Here is a 24,706-nt window from a genome sequence, read left to right on the forward strand (position 1 = left end):
TTTTTTATGTTTTTCATATCATGGATCATAACAAAGCTTCGATCAATTTTTTTCAACATTTTAACTCTGCACACAATTTCAGAACACAGATGGCACCTCTATGTATACTCAAGAGGTAGTTCCTTGGTGGAATATCTGTGCCATACAATGTAGAAAGAAAGACAACGGTGATTCTTCTGAACAACCACTATGCTGCAAAGGGTTATCGATACGCCAGATCTTCATTTACAAAAGTTCTCTGCATCATACAGCAACCTACATTTCATAATCAGTTTTACGAAATGAGGCACTATTTCTTCATTTGTTTTATCAAGTTCCAGCAAATCTACGTGTTTTAATAGCAAACGCCGATTCGATGACTAAGTCTGATCCCTGATTATATGTACACATACGGAATGACGTACACGGTAGAAGAGTAACCACAAAAGCATCACAATGACAACTTCCGATAACTCCACTCCTTGTGGTTTGGAGGAATCAGGTTAAAGTTAAATTATGTTCCTATATAAAGACAACAGTCATCCTTTGAGCATGACATTAATTTATCAGTTACATAAGGTGAGCAGTTACTTTGTGGCTGTGCTTGGTGTCGGGTAGTGAAGAGGTCACGCGGAGGTACGAAGATGATGAGTGCCTGGACGGTACGTATCCTTCAACTGTCGCACTTCGTGTGAAATCGCTATTACGTCTTGAGTAGTTTTAGGAGAGTGATAGAATGTTTGTTTGCATATGCTATTCTAAGTTCCAATGTGAAGAAGTGAATTAAGTAGGCCTAAGTTATAGCGTCAGAGATGTCTTAACGACATGGATTAAATTACTAGTTCTGGAAGATAAGTGTACTTCTGTAAACAGGTAACTTACGTGTCCTCGGTGATTGGTGATTTACATCACTCCCAAGTTATGAAAGATAAGTGTTGCTTTATAATGTTTCTGTAAACATGTTACTTACGCGTCCTCGGTGATTGGTGATAGTTTTACATCACTCCCAAGTCTCAATGTCATTTTTTGTGCTTTCTTCTAACACGGCTGCTAAGCGAATGCAGTTAGCTTATCTCATTTTGTGCCGATTCATTATAAAACTCTCCGAAAGGTGGTACCTTTGAAGGTAAAGTAAATTAATTGTTTATAGGCTATTATGTATGTATGTATGTATGTATGTATGTATGTATGTATGTATGTATGTATGTATGTATGTATTGAGAGTCATTTCCAGTGTTGTCAACGGACAACGGAACACATTAGCAAAAAAAGGGCTTTACGGGACGTATAGGAACCCTACAATATTCTGTAATTTAATACAGTAATTACAGTTAACTTTTAGCCTGTAACGACACCTCGTCTATAGTCCGGGTCAGCTTACTTCATACCCTAAGGGTGAAACCTAACCACTTTTCCCCCATTACTACATATGCTAGTGGATTGTAGTGATTTTCTAGTTTGCAGGTTGAATTTTCCTTTGCCAACTCCGTTTCGAATTTCGATACTGACAAATACTACAAATGGTAGTGATTTTGTAACTGGTATGTTGGCAGCTGAGACAAATATCGACAATATTTGTCGGTACTGAAGTTCCATGAAATTGAAATTGTACTAGATTTCTGAGCCGGTTACTGGAAGCTAATGAAATTTGAACATATTAATAATTAATTAATATTAGTATTAATACATAATAGTTATTTTATGTGTTCCATTGTGGTTATAATTTAAGACTATAGTCAGGTAAGTTTTCGGAGTTAGTACTAATAATTTCATGTGGCCAAACAAAATACATTTTTAGGTTAGATTTTGTGAGTGAATTGTTTAGTCAAACCAATGAATTTCGTATTGCCAGACAAAATACTTGACATGTTGATCCCTTTCTCGTATAGTTTGCTTACGAAAATATGTTACAAATTATTGAATTATTTAGAATAACCTTCCATCACAAAGTATGGTAAGTAAATAAGTCACTTAGAACCTAGGACCCTGTGATATGTGGTAACAGTTGGCAACACTGACAAGACGGCAATATTTGCTGTTTAGGAACTGTTCTTATGTGACCCTCACTATAAACCTTTGTCAAGTTACAACGTCCACAATTCCTGGAAGGCAAACCAATAATACATCTTATCGCAGCTGGACACCTGCAACTTCTGACATAGGATTTGTAAATATCCTGGGTTGCCAGATAGTGAAGTGTATTTACGTGTAAACGTGTAATAGCTTCAGTCACAACTCTGATGCTATAGCGATCGGATTCTATAGTGAAGCTTTTAAATAGTTTAAAAACTAGTCTATATCAAATTTATGACGGCACTGGCTAGATGTTGCTCCAAGCGAAGAAGTTGGGGAACAATCTGGTCCTTCCAAGAGAACTCCGGTCAAGAAATCGGATTCTGTTTCATAACAAGAATGTTGAAATGACAGACACAACTTGGTGTCGAACCACCATAGTTAAATTAAGCTGTTTAAGAACGTGGCAAATGTTTAAATCACAACAAACGATATAAAGGAATAGGAGTCATGGACGTCATGACTTATTCTAAATCATATAAGTCATATAACTTATTCTAAATCCTCGTAAGATACTGTAGGGGGCAGTTTGTCATAAGAACGTGAAGAAGAGCGCCCGCTATGAAGTTTAAGCTAAGACATTAAAATTAATACAGTGAAGCTTGTTCAAAGAGGAATAGCAAGGAATCGAAATTCTTTTTCTGATTTGGACATGTTTCCGCATTATAGGAAATTACTCAAATCTTAAATAAACTGCATTAAGAATCTGTATAATAAAATTATCACTATTAACATAGCTTTGTGAGAGAAGTTTGGCGACGCTGGCGAACGTAGGTGATGCAATTTTGTCATTACTACAGTATATTTACTATAGCCCGGCAACAAACATTTCAAAGTGCGCAGAAACCAAGTGCTCCTGCCGGTCAGACTAGAGTGGGGGTTAAGACATTTGGCTTGAATCAGTGGTAGAGTGAAGATCGGGTCCTGTGAAGTACGGTTTACTCTAGATAGTGTAATATATCATTATTGTATTTGTACTGCGTTAGCGTATTTAAGGTCAATCTCCTCTGTCAGTCATCTCGCTATCAGTTAGTGGGTGTCGAAGTATGATGTCATGCGCTAAGCAAGAATGGAAGCGCTATGTTTAGTCTGTTGTCACACTTTTTATAGGCCTACTTCGTTTTTTGGTGCGTGTTCTAATCGTTCACCTATCTCTACGAAAGTTCTGTTTTGAATTGAATCTAAGTATCCTTATAAATATAAAATTAATTAACATGAATGAAGTACATTCGAGAGGGACGGCACTACGACCCAGTAAATGTGACTTTTCAATATCTGTTGCGCTAATACTCAAGCTAGGCGCATTCCCAAACCGACACCGGCTGATTACACGAAGGTTTTCTGCGTATACTGTATTATATTTCATGGAGTGCAGTTTCGTAGAAAGAACTTTGCCGACAGACTTCTACTGCCCCCTACTAACTGGTTGTCATAAATAAATGTCTTCCTTACTGTGACGGAAATCTTGTCTTCTCCTCTCAGTAACCAATCACAACCCTCGTTCAGAAGAATTTACAGGTTTCCGTCAAATCCACGTGAAGGCAGAGTTGTCGTATCTTTTCCGAATTCCAAGAATCCCGTCAGTCTCATTTCAGGGTCACCAGGATTGTGGCAACTGTACAATGTTGGGACGAGGGGACAGGACGGAATTGTCAGAGGTGTTTGCGTAGGAAGTCATAAATCTGTAAGTGGGTGTTCAAAGGAGCCACCGAACTGCACTCCTTGAAATAAAATAGAGTATACCCAAGTTTCGAGCAAGCAGCCCCACTCGTCGCAAGTTCAGCCCCCTCCGTAGTTCGAGGAATGCTCTGGAATGATGGCGAAATGGAGAAATGTTGGAATGATGTAGATGCCAATATGAGAGAACTCCGAGAAAAACCCCAACTGCGACATTGTCCGACACAAGTGTCACTATGGAGATTTCAATGGAAAAATCCCAAGTCTGACCGGGACTCGAACCCGGAACGTCTGCATGACAGCCTGAAGGTCTGGGCACTCATCCACGGCACGGATCATCAAATATATCTAAACTAAATTACATTAGCGTTGAGTTAAATTCCTTATACTGTTTAAAAACTTTAATCATCATCATCATCATCTTCATCACGGCATAAGCCTTGTGGCTCGTTCCGTCTTCAAGAAAACTGATCCGACCATCTCATCCGTGGCCTGCCGACATTTCTCCTACCTACAGGTTTATACTTATTTATTATTTGTGGTATACGATCTTCATCCATTCTTTGTATATGATCTTGCCATCTTTGTCTGTATTCAATGATTGTTTCATTTAGACTCTGAATTTCCAATTCTTTTCCAATATCTTCATTTCTCTTTTTGTCCATGAGTCTATAACCTGCCACCTGTCTCAAAAATTTCATCTCAGCAGCCTCTATTTTCTTCTGTTGTGAGACAGTCAAGACCCAACTTTCACACCCATAAAGCAAGGTTGGGATCGCCATTACTTTGTAAAGTTTTAACAGTGTTGCCCTATTACAATTTTTAAAAGTTCTTTTTATTGTACCACATAGTGTTTGGAATTTGTTTAATTTATTTTGCACATCTCTATTGCCGGTATATGACACAATGTAACCAAGATAATTAAAATCACTTTGTTGTTGGATGGGCTTATTATTTATGCAAATTTTTGCTCTTAACAGATCTCTTCCTCTAAGAGCCATTATTTTCGTTTTTTCATATGAGATTTGAAGATTATATTCACTTGTAATATTATTTAATTCATGTATGGCTCTTTGTAAATTATCTTCCGAATCTGCAATTAAGATCTGGTCGTCAGCAAACAACAGTGTATCAATGTTTCTCCCTTTTATTTTAAAATGTGTTTTAAGCATAGTCTGCCATCGTACAACTGCGTCATTAATATATATATATATATATATATATATATATATATATATATATATTAAATAGGGTAGGCGATAATGGACACCCCTGTCGTACTCTTAAATTAATCTCTACTAAATTATTCTCTTATATGGATTTCTTCAATTTAAACTTTGTATTTGTATACATACTTTGTATTACTCTTATAAGATGTTGAGGAAAACCGTTTTTAATCATTATTTCCCATAGCAAATTTCTTTTAACTTTAATGACAGTGTAATTGTGCAAGATCTAAACATAGGCGGAGAGAGAACCATTTCCAAAGCAAAATGCCGGCTGGCACAGTGGGACGAGTGGGTTGCCTGCTCGAAACCTGGGTATGCAGCGAACCTTAGTGTAGTCAGCCGGTGTCGGTTTGGGAATGCGCCTAGTTTGAGGGTTAGCGCAATAGATTGTGAAAGGTCGCAGTGCTAGGTCGTGGTGCTCCCCTCCCGAAATTCCAGTCTATTACATGTTTGATATTGTCGATACTAATTAGAGGAACTGATACCTGATATCTACCATTTATCTCACAGAGTTCACTAACGTTTAAACATAATCTTATCAGTAGCACGCTAGAAGACATGTAATACAGTTATGTTTGAACTTGTTGCGCCTATAATTCAGAATCTGAACGTTTAGAAGTCACCGTGCTGCTTAGAACTGAAACTGTAAGGAACTATGGTATGTATGATTCATTACAAAACATAAATGGATGTACCAGTGCAAGGACAAGCTAACAATGCTCCTCTTGTTCTGCCAAGGCTATTTCATTTAGAAGAGCGTCTTAAACAAACAGCGACAAGTTGACTGTTGACATAATAAAACACACTATAAGACATAGGCTAGAAGTTGTTCGGAATTGCATTGTGGATCATTACACTTCGAAGAAAATATTTTAGCGACCTTCAACATCAAGGATCGTCTTTCTTTCAGTTACAGATGGCGCTTGCTAGGAGTTGTAAATCTGTCGCTCGTGGCTTTTCAAGATGTCCAAAGATGCATACTACTAACAAGTAAGTATACAAACTTGTTGATAATGAAATGATCAATGACACGTAACTTGATTACTGAGATGTTGTCACATAATTATTAATACTTTCTAATTTGTAAGAAACGAGAAATGGCGGAAGAAGTAGTTAAATAAAAACGAATGTAATAATTTAAGTGAGGAACAGTACTGCGTTGCAGCCACAAATTTATGTGATTTTTACAGACTCACAATTCATAATTTTGGAATAGTTTAAGGTGTGATTAAATTTGCATACGTTATATGAGTATAATTACACGTGTCTCAAAAAGCGAAATATGTAAGAAACTTTTTTCTGGTATTTAAGAACATAATATTTAAATTAGACTGCTATAAAAGTGTTTTTGAGATACCATAGTTATGTTGAAAAAATAATTTTATTAACGAAATTCACTCTACTTAAAATTCACAATTCTAAGAATGCTTAAAATTCTTACACAATCATCATCATAATAACAGTCTACTTTTAACGTACCGTAATCGATTTTGAAAATCTACAGAAAATTTGCGTTTTCTAGCATAATTTGCTTTTGAGATGTATATTTATATAGCCTACATTTGTTTAACTGTGGTAATTAAATATTATAGTATTTATAACTTTTCCATAGCTGTTCATAATAAACCTCTTGGAAAAGAATCATATGCCTTTTGTAGATATTTTTTTTTTTAGTTAAGTTGGTTATTTTACGACGCTTTACCAAATGCTATGGCTATCTAGCGTATGAGTGAGATGAAGGTGATAATGCTAGCGAGATGAGTCTAGGGTCCAGCGCTGGAAGTTACCCAGCATTTTCTCTTAATGGGCTGAGGGAAGCCCCAGGAAAAAACCCAACCAGGTAACTTGTCCCAATCAGGATTGAATCCGGGCCCGCTAATTTCACGGTTAGACGTTTGTAGATCTATAAATGTCAGTATTTAATTCTTATTATTTTATCGTATGATATAGACCTACTTCATACAGTATAGTGGAGTCTTGAATGTCTGGCTTAAACAAGATTGAAAGAGAACCGGATAATCCTTGTTTTAAATTAGACCTTTATTTTTTTAAATTTTTTATTACGTGTGACTGAAAATGAATAAAAAAACAGAAAAGACCTTAATTTATTTAAATATCAGTGCACTCTCCAGCAGAACAATTTACTAACTTCAGTGCAATTGTAAGACTTATGAAATACAATAAATTAAATGAAAATATTACACAAGAACTCAGCTACGAGTATGCGCAGCTGTCGTATCGAAAACATAGACTACTATAATATTAATACATATAAAATGCATCCTATCGCAAGAAGAGCAAACACTGCAACGTACGGTATCATTCCGAGCTCATTTCCAGCATCAAACTAACGCATTGTTCTCACTTATTTTAAGACAAATAGATATCGACTAGTTAGATAGAATGATAGACAGATAGATAGATAGGTAGATAGATAGATAGATAGATAGATAGATAGATAGATAGACAGACAGCAGGTAGATAGATAGATAGATAGATAGATAGATAGATAGATAGATAGATAGATAGATAGACAGACAGACAGACAGACAGACAGACAGACAGACAGACAGACAGACAGATAGATAGAGAGATAGATAGATAGATAGATAGATAGATAGATAGATAGATAGATAGATAGATAGATAGATAGATAGACAGGCGGACAGACGAGAGAAAAGACAAATGGACACTAACAGTAAAATAAATAACTGCATAAATAAATAAATAAATAAATAAATAAATAAATAAATAAATAAATGAATAAATAAATGTATACAAATAAATGAATAAATGTCATAGCTATCTGGGTAGATAAATGGGTGTCTACAGACATTGATAAATGTATGTATGTATGTATGTATGTATGTATGTATGTATGTATGTATGTATGTATTTACACTGCAAGTGGGCAAGCACCCGGTGGCAGTGGTATATACAATATAAACAATACACAATAAAATGATAAGCAATACACAATAAAATTTACAATACACAATACAATTTTACAATACATATACAATTTTATACACAATACAATAATAATACACAATACAATTTAACACAATAATAATAAAACATAAATAAAATACCTAATTTTACAGTACAACCTACATAATTATGTATAGGTCCTACATAAGTTTCAATAGTCTTTCACTTTACTCTCATCTCATTCCCTGTAGTGGCACTATGACGCATTTCACTGACACTTTAGCACACATTTCACTGACACTCTGTAACACATTTCACTGACACTATAGAACACATTTCATTGACGCCATAAATTATCACTGATCGGAACTGTTCACTGCACTGTAAAACCATAACTTCACTGACTCACCTCGCTTCACTGATACAACAGTTCAAATAAGTCAAATAATTACATCCTTATGCATACTTATAAATAGAACTACATTTAAACTAAACATTTCTAGTCTAAGGCCCTCTTACACGCTATTTTTAAATAATTTACAATTCAAACCAAGGAAGTAACTCGTCAGGTAGATAAATACATGTCACCTTAAAAAATTAAATGTTGAATGTCACCTTAATTTTAAACGAATTACTGTATGAACAGGCAAATAATATAAAGAATTAACATTAAGCTCTAACATATTGAATTACGACTCGCGTCGTAGCATCGTGGTCTAAGACAACATGCCTGGAGTCACGTTACGAAATGAGTTCTGGTTCGAGACGTCATGGGGAAGGAATTTTCTCATAATATTACAGCCCGTGTATGGGATCCATGCCTACCTATCATCACGATTAATTTGGAGTTACGAATACCAGCCATAACGGCTGCGCATCATTGTGCTAATCACACGGCACCTCTGTTATGGTTGGACGATCGTTAACTTCTGCTGAGGCATGTGGACATGAGGCCAGCAGCCGGTTGGTCGGAATTGATTCTTCATGGGCTGTCGCGTCACGGAGTTTCAAATACATGAACTCATTAAAATGGTGCATTCGATAATGTCATACTCCTTACTGTACTCCAACCACGAGAAAGTCTCCAGGCAGTGAGACGGAGCGGGGTAATGCTGTGAATGAATGTTGATGTCATAAGATGTCATAAGGTCACACACGTGGGTACTCGTATCTGTATTGACTATCTCTCAAAGCACACACAATAACACTGATACACACATTTTTATACTACCCTAGTTACAAAATTAGATCACGGTTAATTTCCTGGTCTTTTAATCCCTCCATACAGGAAATAACATACGCAGGAGAGCGCATGATTTTTAAACTGACGTCATCTATCTACTTCGCTCCAATAGATGACGCAATAGTAAGAACATTCCTTTCACGGTTTATCTCCTGGTTGAAGAACAGTACTTTGTTAGCTGAATGGTTAGTTCATTAGCTTTCTACATAGTTGACATAGGTTCAGATCCCGGCGAGTCCAAGTGGAACTTGTGGTGGACAAATACTGAGTGATTATGATATTGGTAACAGATTTTTTTTCACGGTATGGGTAGCCACTTCCTTTTCCTCTCTATCATTTCACAAAACTTTCATTGGCACGTCGCAAGAGGAAGTAGATGGCAGGCTAACCTTGAGAGTCGTCACTGTAACATATCCTCCGGCTCATACTACGTAATGGGGTTTCATGTCTGACAATGAGTAGCACTTCAGATAAGAACGTTGTAAAAAGGAAAACAATCTTACGCGTCAAGTATATTTCCCAGACTAACACGCCGTTTCACTTATACAGAATCAGTCACTGGGTACTGTTGGTTTTTAAAGTATATCTATACAGCCTTTAGTGCTACTGCGTACAAAGTAAACTACTGTATAATGAGCAAAAGGAACTTCGTTATAGCAAATTTAGTGATGTTTATTTTTTCAAAATATCTTGTGTTTTTTTAGTAGGTTATTTTACGACGCTTTATCAACATCTTCGGTTATTTAGCGTCTGAATGAGATGAAGGTGATAATGCCGGTGAAATGAGTCCGGGGTCCAGCATTTGCTCGTATTGGGTTGAGGGAAAACCCCGGAAAAAACCTCAACCACGTAACTTGCCCCGACCGGGAATCGAACCCGGGCCAACTGGTTTCGCAGCCAGACGCGCTGACCGTTACTCCACAGGTGTGGAATTCTTGTGTTAAATGGCCCTCAATACACTAGTGGCCACTGACACAGGTGGATTTTCGTAGGCTGTGGACTGAGAACGCAACAATTTTACAAATTCATGTTCTGTAATACGGAATTTGATGAATCATGTAATATTTTTCGGTAAATAAGTGGACAGTTATATAGGCCTATTTATGGTCGAACAGATACTACGAAAGAGACTTTAATTTACCAACTATGTGTTATTCGTCCAGTTTTCACACGCATCTATCAGCATTGGTACCGCCATAGTTTTACGAAACTTCAGTTGTGTGGTTTTTAAAGTCTTATCTTATAATCAAGCTGCGGATTTTTAGGCACTAAAACAGTTGAAATAGGCAGGCAAAGTAGGCATTCAAAATTCGAAAATAGGCATTTAAAAAGGCACTATCAATTTCTAATTCTTAATGGCTGACACAACCGTAGCGTAGCATTATACACTAGTTTTTATAAGAATGTCATTATGCCAGTGAATAACTAAATATTCCTCCAAATGCTGTAATGAGAAATGAATGTTTATCGTCTGTAAGTATGTTCTTAAATTGGGAGAAACTCCCTTCCACTTCACATGAAATGATGGGGTAATACTTCAGGGATCCAATCTCTGCTGGGGACCAAACCAGTGGGAACGCAGTAATGTCAATGTATTTTCCAATCAATGCTTCTGATGACTTTTGCTTTGGCATACCTCCACGGTATACTCAACGTACTACAGCTCCATACTCAACTCACAAACTCACAAAATGGATACACAGTTTAAAACAACTACCCTAGTCAACTACCACCAATGATTCATGCGGCTTTCGAAATATATTTTTTTTGTTATCGGTTGATTTTAAATTATTAGATTTCTCCGCGCTCTGGTGGCAGTAAAATGTAACGCCGAATTATCGATACTTCTATTTCACTGCCCTATGCTGGATAAAAAAGAAACAAATTACAGACAAAAAATATATCGATAGAATGATCAATAAATTCAAGTATAATATATAATACGGATAATTAGGCAAATTTTAGGTATTTATAAGTAAATAGGCATTTACTAGTGAAATAGGCATTTATAGGCACTATAAAATTCGCATATTATACTCACAATGCCTTAAAATGGATATGTAACCTAAACTCTTGCGCTTTCAGGTTAAGGATTAAAATAGGCATATAGGCATAAATCCGCAGCTTACTTATAATATATTAGGGTGCTATTCATAGGCATTTTGCTAGCCCGCGCCACGAGCGTGCTAAACTAGCTCCGGCTATCGACTGGTTACTTGTACAGGCTTCATATCATATCATATCGCTAACACTGGTTTATGAATACGAAAAACGTTAGTTCGCTGATCATCCACCGGAAGCCCGCGCTAAGAATGTCTATGAATACGGCTCTTATTGTCCAGAGTTCCTTTGACACAACCTATCAAAAGCCTTTTGGTAGTCGACAAGTTTTCTAGTAAAATATTGAATTGGGACAAAAATTGGATCATGTAAAAGAAGCTTAAGATCTATGGAGTACTACAATAAATCAAATTAAACTAATTTTTTCTCCTTATCTCTTGATACAGGGTGGTAGGCGGAGCTATTTCCATACAGCCGGTGTCTGAGAGCTACTATGCAGAAGTTATAGATCACGTCACGCCCATCTTCCTGCGGGACGAGCCCCTTTCTCAGTGTTTTCCGCCATGCACGACTGGTCGGCGGGAGCGTGACTTCCGGAATTACGCGGAGCAACAACTGCGCAGCGGCTTGTGTGTGGTGGCGCTGGACGGGGGCACCGTCGTGGGCGCCTGTCTTAACAGACCGTTATCAAAAGAACAAGTCATGAATTACCCTTTACCACCTTCCGATGACGAAGGTAAGTTGAGAAATACATGTTAAAGATAGATCAAGTTTTTAATGATACTAGGGCCCAGTTTCTTCAACCTTTGTTAAATTATAACAGTGTGTTATTCCATTTTAACTGTAATCTTAACAATTGAAGCATTTCTTCAACTACTGTTAGTACTAACAGGCTGTTAAAACCTATGTTAATTTAACTGCCCAATTTCATGCAATTAAATCATTTAACTCTCTCTTAGCATAGAAGTATCCAATATGGCTGGTGCGTTAGATGCTGAACTTATACAGAGTGATTTATACAAAACTGACATATTTCTTTCTTTCTTTATTTCAAAACGAATGATGCTAGCCACAATTTGTTTTGTCTCAAACGTAGAGTGTCTTTGGGAGATTACTAACCTCTATAGCAAATGTTGAAAATTCGTTATTTATTCGGCTGGAAATTCACTTAATTACCAGTTTTTAACGTTAAATTAAGCAGGAGTTTTGATTCCCTGTCACGAGATGCGCAGATGTTTATTCTTTATTCTGTATATTTATTGTCATTAAAATTATTATTCTTTTAGAGATCAAGTTGTTTCCAATTTGTTTACCAGTCCCAGTATTGTGTTTCTTCGGGGGGGGGGGGGAATTACGAACACCAAATTCTCTCTGGTATGCTCTTTGAGTAGCTGTAATTGAATTCGTAATCCAGTATTGCTTCACAAGAAAGAGCCGTTGATTTAATGTGTACTGCATTTTCAGTGACAAACAAAATGTCGAAAACAGCTGCCAACAATAAGGAATAAACATCTGCGCATCTCGTGACAGGGAATCAGAACTCCTGCTTAATTTGACGTTAAAAACTGGTCATTAAGTGAATTTCCAGCCGAATAAATAAAGAATTTTCAACATTTGCTAAAGAGGTTAGTAATCTCCTAAAGATGCTCTACATTTGAGGTATAACAAATTGTGGCTAGCGTCATTCGTTTTGAAATAAAGAAAGAAAGAAATGTGTTAGTTCTACATAAATCACTCTGTATATCTGGATTATTTAGAAAATGACATCCATGAATACATAAACAGAGGGGATGATTTCTGTGATTTGGCAGAACAGAAGTTCATACAAAGGTATAGGAGCCACCGGCGTGGCTCAGTCGGTTAAGGCGGTTTCCTGCCGGCCTGAAGTTGCGTTCGGGCGCGGGTTCGATCCCCGCTTGGGCTGATTACCTGGTTGGGTTTTTTCCGAGGTTTTCCCCAACCGTAATGTGAATCCAAGGTAATCTATGGCGAATCCTCGGCCTCATCTCGCCAAATATCATCTCGCTATCACCAATCTCATCGACGCTAAATAACCTAGTCGTTGATACAGCGTCGTTAAATAACCAACTAAAATTTAAAAAAAAGGTATAGGCTATTTTCTGCCAAGCCTCACTTTTCGGTTTTAACGTAGATCCGTTTGTTTGTTTATTCTCATTAATTGGCTTATACTGCGAAATAATTTCCAGCAGAAGGTTTCTTTCGAACGAAGAGAAATTAGTCCCACGATTTCTTTTTGTTCCAGTGTTGTCCATTTCATAACAGTAATACCAATACCCCGCTCCACGCTATTGTGATACAGATGAGGAAAGAAGCAGAAATCAAACCTGAGAGAATAGAAAGACTTCTGTTCTCTCTGAATCAAACAACGGAAACAAGCGAGAATCGCAATTGTCAGAGTTCAGAAAACAGAAGTGAGCCAATACTTGGTTATAGGTTATGGTTAAACTCTAGAATCTCTGGTCCTAACAGAGAGTTAACAAACAGAATGTAAAAATGTGAAATGTAAAGTTGAAGAAACGCACTATTTTTAACAGCAATTCATACTTTTAACTTACAGTTAATTAACGCTATGTTAGGTGCATTTTAACAAAGGTTGAAGAAACCGGGCCTAGGTGTAAAAATATTGCTTCAGATTGACACAGAATATAGTACCTAATTAATGATGTAATAATAATTAGCCCGAGTGCCCCTATGAAGGGCAAAGGCCTCCTGCAAGAGGGTAGCTCTTGTTCTCTAATGCGATGAGCTAATTCGCATTAGGGCTGTACACAGTAGTAGTAGCCAGTCTATATGCTGATCTGTATTGTATTGTGTCCATACTCACTGCTTACACTTGGTCACTTGATTGGTTTATATTGCTACACTTTGTTACACATTTGTTCATCAATGTTACTTTTGTAGAATTTTGACATATTGCGAAGTTGACGTTCGATGATTTTCATTATCTTTATCGAGACAAATTTAATGCATCAACATTCCGCAGATAATAATTATTCTTATTTTTAACTGAAGTGTGTTACTGTTAGTAATAAAATTGAACAGTAAGTTCCAGCTAAGGAAATGTAATTGCAGTTTATTAATTATTTAAGTTAAGTCTTGACGCATTAAAGTAGAAAGTAAATAAGTTAAGTATTTGCTGATAAAAGAATCTCCTTCAAGGACAAGATGGAAAAAAAGATAAACAGAAGAATATCCCTAGCGATGTCTGTTGTTAATGTTATTTGAGATAACGCTTCGTTGGAGATTTTGTCTATTTTTGTTATTTGTAATATCTTGCGTTCCATTTTCCTTTGGCTTATTTGCAGTGCTTCATTTGTCTGCTTCCGACCATGTCTAGCACCCATATACAGTAGAGTACTGGGAAGATGCAGGTTTCTGATGTTTCGAATTTGAGTTTTCTGCTTATTTTCCTATAGGAGAATATAAACTGAAGGGATCAGAAAGCCGTCCAGGCTAAGGATATTCTTCTGCTTATCTCTTTTTCCGTCTTGTCCTTGAAGGAGATTATTGTCCCAAGTATACACCTTCCTTTACATTATGCTCCTTTTTCTATTAAAAGCTTCCAATAGCAATGGCAAAGGAAGCTTTTAATAGAAAAAAGAGCATCTTCTGGGGACCTCTGGAGAAAGAACTAACGAAGACACCAGTGAAGTGCTTTGTGTGGAGTGTAGCATTACATGGGGCATAAACATGGACAATACGACGAAGTAAAGAGAAGCGAATGGAAGCATTTGAAATGTGGATATGGAGAAGGATGGAACGTGTGAAATGAACAGAGTAAAAAAAAAAAGCTGTGTTGGAAAGAGTGGAAGAAGAAAGAATAATGCTAAAACTGATCAGAAAGAGGAAAAAGAATTGACTGGGTCACTGGTTGAGAATAAACTGCCTTCTGAAGGATGCACTAGAAGAAATGGTGAACGGGAGAAGAGTTCGTGACAGAAGAAGATATCAGATGATAGACGACATTAAGATATATGGATCATATGCGGAAACAAAGATGAAGGCAGGAAATAGGAAAGACTGGAGAATGCTGGGTTTGCAGTGAAAGATCTGCCCTTGCGCAGAACACTATGAATGACTGAATGGTAGTGTTACTCCATCTACTGTGACTGGAGTTTCCAATCTATTTGTCATTAGCTGTAATGACATAACATAGCACATATATTCATGTAGGCCCAGTGTTGCAAATTATACAGAGCGTTCAGCTCGGATCTGGGCCGATAGAGATCATGCATGTTTGGTAAGCTGCCTAGCGAGCGGCAATTTCGATCTGTAACCTCCCGCGTAGTTCAACATAAAATAGCATGCACACAATTATTAACTGTGGATCAACAATAGTCAACAATGTCCTGTAAAACACAAATCAGGAATTCACTCGATTTACGACTCGTACATTGTCATGCGGCCGTAGTTTTTGGACTATAGTCACTCTGTAACGCTTTAATCTCAAACCTTTAGTAGCTGGATGGCTTCTTCCTGTGAAACATAAATTAGAGGTTTCTTTGGAGAACGTTCTGTTGATGAATCAATTTCATCGAGTTTTTGTTCTGTTAGAACCCTTCGTTTTGGCTTTGGAATTCTAACGTTTAGCGATCCCATCTGGAGCTTAACCCTTAAATTCGCGAAGTATCCTATAGGATACAACAGGTTAATATATATTGTATATGCTATAATTTTAATAGAACAATAGAAAAAAATTGGTAGGAAAATTAAAATTTCACAATACTATAATATTGCACGACATATAAAATATGGACATTGCGATAGTTGTTTTCTTTACAGTCCGACACGGTTTAATAAACTAGTGTGAGAAATGAAGTTTTGCAATTTAAGGGTTAATCTACTAACATTTGGTACTGGAGCGCCAGAGAATATCTCTATAAATTTCCTGTACACGTCTCAACATGAATCTGTTTTCACATATGTGTCATAAAAATTCTTTGTTGTAGTGTGACATTTTCGGATAGCATTTCAATGGTCTGTATAATTGAATGCACACATACTGAAATTACATTTGAAAGAACAATAAAAACAACGACATGTCTTGATCTTTAAGGGCCGTATTCATAGACATTTTTAGCGCGGGTTTCCAGTGGATGATCAGCATTTTTCGTATTCATAAACCAGTGTTAGCGATAGGATATGATTTGAATTCTGTACAAGTAACCAGTCGATAGCCGGGGCTAGCTTAGTACGCTCGTAGCGCATGCTGCGAAATGTCTATGAATAGCACCCTAAGAAACTTACCACACTGCACACTGTATACAAGCGCATTTCGCGGCGTTGAGGTAGCATATCATCAGCCGATTGCAATTCGGCCCGTTTCTCTCGGCCCAGACCGGAAGCGAACGCTTTGTATTAGATTGGAAAGCCGTTACAGAATTGTTTTTACAGAGTTTCAAGTCTGTAGTGAAAATTTGGGCTATGTATATATACTCAGAAAAACTGAAAGTAGGAAATTAAATTTTATATAGACATTGTGTTTCCATCATGGATTACATCTTATATTTCGGTACACATAAGGGGTCACCTTGGCGCTTACTGTGTCACATTTTCACGTTACTTGTGTTTGTTCACAGTGCTCCGCATCTACGTGGACTAGAGCAATAGATGATATATCATTTTTGAAAGATAAGGAATAGGCGTGCACGCCAAAAAAAAAGGATCATCGAAAAATCATTAAAAATGCGAAAATGGCGGCCACGTCAAAATTAACTACGATTTTCACACTCTTACCATCGAAAACATTTAATATTTCGTGAACCACTCAACAAACACTCTTTTATAAACCTTTAACAATGCTTAATAACATGCAAAAATAAAATAAAAATGAAATCTTGAAGAATGCCAAAATGGTGGCCATTTAAAAATTAACTACGATTTTCACACTCTCACCATCTAAAATCTTTAATATTTCGTGAACCACTCAACATGCTGCAAGGAACAAACACTCTTTTAGAAAGCTCTAACGATGCTTAATTAGATGCAAAAATAAAATAAAATCTTTAAAGCTGCCAAAATGGCGGTCATGTCAAAATTAACTACGATTTTCACACTCTCACAATCTAGAACATTTAATATCTCGTGAATCACTCAACATACTTCAAGGAATAAACACTCTTTTAGAAAGCTCTAACGATGCTTAATAACATATAAAAATAAAATAAGAATAAAGTCTTGAAAGCTGTCAAAATGGCGGCCATGTCAAAATTAACTAGGTACGATTTTCATACTCTCACCATCTAAAACATTTAATATCGCATGAATTACTCAACATACTGCAAGGAAGAAACACTCTTTTAGAAAGCTCTAACGATGCTTAATTAGATGCAAAAATAAAATAAAAATAAATTCTTTAAAGCTGCCAAAATGACGGTCATGTCTAAATTAACTAGGTACGATTTTCACACTCTCACAATCTAAAACATTTAATATCTCGTGAACCACTCAACATGCTGCAAGGAACAAAGACTACCATAATAACTGGGCCACATGGAAGTGCAGAATTATTATTATTATTATTATTATTATTATTATTATTATTATTATTATTATTATTATTATTATTATTATTATTATTATAACAGAACGGATTGCGTAAAAGATTTGGGAATATTCTTTGACAGTAAATTGTATTTTCATAGTCACGTTGATTACATTTACAATCACGCAATCAGAATGCTAGGAATAATACGGTCAATAACTTATTCTTTTTCCACGCCCGATTCTCTTTTAATGCTATACTATACATTGGTGCGATCGAAACTCGAATATGCATCTGTAGTTTGGAACTCGATTACAACTACGGACTCGGCTAAATTAGAAAATATACAAAGAAAATTTATATCCTTATGTTCATTCAGATTTCTGCCCATTAATTCCGGGTATAGTTATGAGGGAAAATGTGAATATTTTAATTGTCAAAATCTATATGCTAGACGCCATGAGCTAGATTATCTGTTCTTTTGTAAAGTCCTCAAAGGTGATATATCCTGTGACTCTTTCTTAAACAATATTACCTTACGTATTCCAACAAAAGATATGAGAGCCCACAAACTTTTCTATATTAGAAATTCGAAATTTCTTTCACCAGTCTCCAGATGCATTAAAAATGCCAACATGCATGGCTGCGAATTCGATCCCTTCAATGTATAGACTTTGTTTGCTCTTGGCAACGATTTATCATTTATGTATTCCTTTAAGGCATTATACTCAATTAACATTGTCTCATAGTATTCTTAGTTATCCATTCATCGTCATTATTGTAATTGTAATTATATTTATGTGTAATAATTATTTTTGTTTTATGTTTTTGTTATATTTGTGCTGAACTGTAATTGGCCACTGGCTGTTGTACAGCACATTAAATAAATAAATAAATAAATAAATTATTATTATTATTATTATTATTATTATTATTATTATTATTTTGTTCTACAGCTGAAGATCCCCTGAATGCCAGTGTAGTGCGCATGATTGTAACAATCCACCGCCAGTTAAATCTCTTCAGCACACTCGGAGTAGACAAATTATTGGAGATTGGTCTCGTATCTGTCGCTCCTACGCACATAGGAAGAGGTGAGCAATGCTATAATTTACATTATACAGGAATAACTGAATAGAAATCAGCAACTCTAGAACTCAGAAGGGCTAAAATAAGAATGACCCGAATTTTTAAGCTCAATAAACCTTCGTTGTAGGTTTCAAACTTAGTACACATAATTAGTGCTGGTCCACACCTGTGGAGTAACGGTTAGCGCGTCTAGCCGCGAAACCAGGTGGCCCGGGTTAGATTCCCGGTCGGGACAAGTTACCTGGTTGAAGTTTTTACCGGGGTTTTCCCTCAACCCAATATGAGCAAATGCTGGGTAACTTTCGGTGTTGGACCCCGGACTCATTTTACTGGCATTATCACCTTCATCTCATTCAGACGCTAAATAACCTTAGATGTTGATAAAGCGTCGTAAAATAACCTAATAAAATAAAATAAAAATAATTAGTGCTCAGTTTTATAATGCAACATTAGGCCTATATTAAATGGAAGTGATCCCAAAGCATCTGTAAGCACCAAGTTTCTTGGTTTGGATAACCACTTAAAATGGAAAACACACAAAGGATATTATATACATCTTGATTACACAATTTTCAACACTGTATCTCTAAGGGACAAAAATAATATATACTGTATATCTTAACTTTCACGTGTTAATTAAATGGCTTCCAAGCGAAAACTAGTCAACTAAGATATTTTTAAACTTAGTTCATTTACATGTGAAAGTAATATATCTATTATTTATTTTTTATCCATTAGAATATAATATTTCATTAAATAACCTTAAAATACCATACTTTGCCTCTTTACAATATAGGCCTACTGTAAAATGAAATCGACGAACCTGTTCAAAAGGAAAATAACTAATAATTTAAAGTTTTATGAAAGTTGTATTTTAAAGCTTCATGTTGCTGTGAAAAACCAAAGAATCATTAAAATTATTCCAAATTCTGAACTGAAAGTTAGAATTTATAAAACAGTTATATTACCGGTTGTTCTCTATGGTTGTGAAACTTGGACTGTCACTTTGAGAGAGGAAAGGAGATTAAGGGTATTTGAGAATGAGGTGCTTAGGAAAAATTTGGGGCTAAGAGGGATGAAGTTACAGGAGAATGGAGAAAGTTACACAACACAGAACTGCACGCATTGTATTCTTCACCTGACATAATTAGGAACATTAAATCCAGACGTTTGAGATGGGCAGGGCATGTAGCACGTATGGGCGAATCCAGAAATGCATATAGAGTGTTAATTGGGAGGTCAGAGGGAAAAAGACCTTTGGGGAGGCCGAGACGTAGATGGGAGGATAATATTAAAATGGATTTGAGGGAGGTGGGATATGATGGCAGAGACTGGATTAATCTTGCACAGGATAGGGACCAATGGCGGGCTTATGTGAGGGCGGCAATGAACCTCCGGGTTCTCTAATAGCCATTTGTAAGTAAGTAATGTTTTTTTTTATATCTGTATCTGTAATATTTATCTACATTAGTGAATTCCAACTTGACAACTTTATGACATCGGAGTGCGTTTGTGCCTCTCGCCCCCGTGTAGAGACATAGAGCATTCGTTAGAGTGTCTGAGGGAGGGTAATACTGTGCTCTGAATATAATGTGTCAGTAAAATGTTAACTGAAATAAAACAAATCTATTATGATTACGTATAGTTACGTCAATTTTATATCTTTAAGGAAGTTTGTAACATTTTCTTTTATCAGCAAATAGCCTACTTAACCGTATTTACTTTCTACTTTAATGCGTCAAGACTTGACTTCAACAATTAATAAAATGCAATTACATTTACTTAACTGGAAGTTACTGTTCAATTATTTTATTGCTAACAGTAATACACTTCAGTTAAAAATAAGAATAATTATTATCTGTGAAATGTTGATGCATTAAATTTGTCTCGGTAAAGATAATGATTTAATGAAAATCATTACGTACAGAACATTTATTTAGCTCCCGGTGGGAACACGGGCATCAGATATGATTGCATGGCTGCCATAGACTACGTCATTATTGATCTGTAACCTCCCGCATAGTTTTACTCATTACTTTGATTAAGGGGAGAGGATGGTATTTTTAGTGAAAAATGAGTAAATTAAAAAAAATTCTTTAAAATACCCTGTGATATGTGTGGAATGCATAGAATAACATTTTGTGGTTATTTGTGCCCTTATCGGATGTTGAGTCGCCATTTTAAACTTCCTGCGTTATGGATTTTTAAATCACTCGCCCACTTTTATTGGTGTTTCCGGTAAATTAAATTAAAAAAAAAAATGTTTCTTTAAAATACGCTTTGATATGTGTGGAATGCATTGCATAACATTTTGTGGGTATTTGTGCCCTTATCGGATGTTGAGACGTCATTTTTAAACTTCCTGCGCTATGGATTTTTAAATCACACGCCCGTTTTTATCGGTTTCCAGTAACTTCATTTTTTTTTTTTTGCTACATTGCCAGACAAAAATGGATATAATTTCTGAACTATTAAAGATACATGCATTAAATTTAGAACACACATTCTTTAGATTATTAGGAAACTTTTCTCTGTAACAGTATTTTGTTAATTGATTTCATTTTAAAAATACGTCCGTTTGTTTGAAAGAAAGGAAATCAAGAAATTGTTATTAAATTGTAATTGCTTATTTTACAAACGTAGGGAATAATATCAAAATTCTGTTACAGACAGTTTGTAGAACATGCATTTGCAAATACATTGCAAAAAACTGTTTGAATCTATCTTTAAAAACGGTTTAGATATATCGGTTTTAGTACAATCCTGCATTGCATATATTTTTTTTTCAAATTTGGGCCCCAAAATAATTTTTTTTTAAATATTTTTATTTGGTTGAGTTGCCACAGCTATGAGCTCTCCACATACAAAAAATTAATATTTTACACCAAATAGGAAAAAAGTTAAAAAAAAAATACCATCCTCTCCCCTTAACAATAGCATGTACACAATTATATTTTTATGTAATAATTAGTTCTAACCTGTGATATAAGAGTTGTTAAAATATCTACATTCACACATACCCTACAACTTTTAATGAAAGTGTTACACGCTAAAGTTCTGTTGCTCCAATGCTTGCAATTTCTCTTTTCATAGTGTCTCGAACTTCATACATGGGAAATTAAGGTATGTTTTTTTTTTTTTTTTTTAATTTACTTTACTCTGTTTTATCTTGCAGGTTTGGCCGTCAAGATGGTGCGGGCAAGTGTCGAACTGGGAGCTCGGAAAGGTTTTCGGGCAGCTAAAGCAGACTGCACAGGGCCTGCCTCGGCTCGTGCTTGCGAGAAGGCAGGCATGGCGCCTGTCCACAGGCTGCTCTACGACGAATACAAAGTGAAGGGTGAAGTGGTGTTCAGGCAAACGACGACGAGGGGGCCTGCGCTTACCGTTATGGCCGCTAAACTGCAAGACTCACCGCCTTATGTGATACCAGCCACGCCCAGACCGAAAATATGAAGCCCAGAACACGTACAGGGACATCATTTCATTTTTACTAACATTTTTAATATTAACCTGTCTATACCTTTAGAGAACCGGAAACACCGCTTGCTTCCCCCTCCAAGACTGGAGTTCGATGATACTGGCGTAAAACACAAATCACTCTACTAGGTATAGGATGGAAGAAAAGTAGTTCATCCATTTATGTAAACTAGGAAATATCGCGATTTTGAGTTTGATAATTTTCATTAGGTTTTTCTTTAATCAAAGTACAGTACTATATTAAGAATAAGTGTTTTTACTCACGAAGTGAGTTATCCATGCGAACGTATTCATTATGCATTCTATACTGTCTACAGCACATTAGCGTACAATATAGAGAAAGAAGTTAAATTGAAAAATAATCATAATATGAATATTTAAACACAATTTTGAAAATGGTGGCCGTTCATTTCGATACAGGCTTCAGTTCTTTTGTGCATATTATCGCACTATAGACTATTGCATCTAATTCCAATTGCCAGTTTCGTCCTTCGTACTAATAACTCATGTTGAAATAATTCTGTACCTACTCTACATACTGTGAATTCAATCTTCACTTCTGCCCGACCCGAAAATATAAAATTACTCAGACATGCTATCTACTGTCCGTCCAAGTGGTTATGCCGCAGGATTGTAGAAAGGGAGGAAATCACGTGACAGTTAATTACTTAACGAGGCCCTTTTATTTAAGTTAAATTAAACAGCTGTATAATATTACGTAAACGTCCAATTCCTAAGAGAAATTAATGTTTTCAGAAAAGTGCTAAGACAGCCCAGCTTTTACAGAGGGGCGAGCAGAAGCAGGTGGGAGAAATCGGGATGCGACGTAGGCAAACGGACAGTACCTGTGCGAAAATATGATTCAATATTGAAAGCTCTTTCGTCACTGGAAAACGCGAACATATTTCTGGAACGTACTATACTCAGTAACTCAGTACTGCTTACTATCTGCGGTTTTGGTTCTGTGTGGAGTTGGAACTTCCTTAGTAGATGGGGTGGGAGTGAAGTACATTCAAAAACTCAGGTACAATAAAAATTGAAGTAAAAATAAAATGATGTCCCTGTACAATCTTCTGATCACTGGAAAATCACTCCCACAGTGCATGACTTTTATGTTTTCTCTCATAATGTGATAGTATTGACTTATATGTAAATAGACTTGAGATTTTAAGACATTAAAATTTATGTTGAGGGACCTAAATTAGACTCGAAACATAATGAAATACAGTGAAACCTTTCATTTACGGACATCGAAGGGACGTAACAATCTGTCCGCATCTGGGAGGTGTCCTTTATTGGGAGGGAGGATCCCCAATCTAACAGTAAATTTATAATATGGATTATGTATCCCTTTACGCTTTGAATGAAATGTATTACTGTGGTTTAATTCTAAATACATATACTACAGTAAATTCTTTGCAACTTTGAACTACAGTAGATAAGACCGAAAAAGGAAAACACAGTACTGTGTGATACAATTTTATTCTAGGTCTACAGTTATGCTGTACTGTAATTTACAGTTTTCAACTTAACCTTTATGTTCAGGTGCCATGTCTCTCGAAACAGTACAACTGATTGAAGTGAAGAGAATAATCCTACTAACCCTATCATGTGTCGAATACAATTTCACGATCTCCGAAACCTTAGACCCATCAGACAGGTTAAATTTAATGACTTTGTTTATCCACCCGCTTCCAGCTAAGAAGGGGTAGACGGCTGGGCTAGTGGTAGCCTACGAGACTCTTATTGTCTTCTTTCATGTTAAGGAATTTCTGTACTAAATTTCCATTCTTGTAACACATTAGGTCTTGAAAACCAAGTTCTGTCCGCCGTTAGGAGGTAAAGCAAGCTTTAGGACTGTGAAACAGCTGTCCATATCCGTGTCTGAGAGTGTCCGTAAACGAGAGTTAAATTTATCATTATTTATATATTATTTCAGTTGGGATATAAAAATCTGTCCGTATGTGAGGAGTATCCGTATCTTGGGGGTGTCCGTAAGGGGAGGTTTCACTGTAGACACTTAAAATAATGACACGCTTTTAAATTGTTCCCTTCTATTCAGGAAAATGATACTCAAATTTAAACAACAAACTATTGGATTGAAACATTTATTCAAATTAAGTTATTACAATCAAATAAAGGTACAAATATTATCAATTGGTCAGTATTAAACTATTTAATGAAATGACTTCTTCTCTTAGTATCCTCTTCATCTCTCGATCCCTTTTGTAATTGCTGACCCAAATTTGTTCTTCCAGCTGGATTCACTGAACTCTTTTTGTTGTTCTCAGCTCCTGTATGTCGTCCTTCTGTTCTTTCCTGTCTACCTGATGCCGTCATCATTATCTATCATTTTACTTATGTTGGGTAAATACATACAGTATGTATAGTATTCAGTGGTGTAGGCTGTCTTTCTGTTTATGCACGACGGGGTTCCACCCC

General features: G+C 36.1%; 1 protein-coding gene across 6 annotated transcripts; it reads left to right on the top strand.

Annotated features, from left to right (window-relative positions):
• Window positions 1-505: 505 nt before the first annotated feature.
• LOC138701974 (arylalkylamine N-acetyltransferase-like 2) lies at window positions 506-24,449 on the top strand. 6 transcript variants are annotated; one of them, XM_069829391.1, is made up of 5 exons: window positions 509-641; window positions 5,869-5,948; window positions 11,640-11,929; window positions 18,655-18,792; window positions 21,963-24,449. In XM_069829391.1, exons 1-5 carry the CDS (start codon window positions 624-626, stop codon window positions 22,238-22,240), a joined length of 804 nt encoding a protein of 267 aa, XP_069685492.1. In that variant the 5' UTR covers window positions 509-623; the 3' UTR covers window positions 22,241-24,449. The 6 variants fall into 6 exon arrangements, with proteins under 6 accessions (XP_069685497.1, XP_069685492.1, XP_069685493.1 ...); XM_069829392.1 differs by having other exon boundaries at window positions 581-641; window positions 5,875-5,948; XM_069829394.1 differs by lacking the exon at window positions 509-641 and adding an exon at window positions 688-852.
• The last annotated feature ends 257 nt before the right edge of the window (window positions 24,450-24,706 follow it).

The sequence above is a fragment of the Periplaneta americana genome, chromosome 6, assembly GCF_040183065.1.
Source record: "Periplaneta americana isolate PAMFEO1 chromosome 6, P.americana_PAMFEO1_priV1, whole genome shotgun sequence".
In the NCBI taxonomy this organism is placed as follows: Eukaryota; Metazoa; Arthropoda; class Insecta; order Blattodea; family Blattidae; genus Periplaneta; species Periplaneta americana.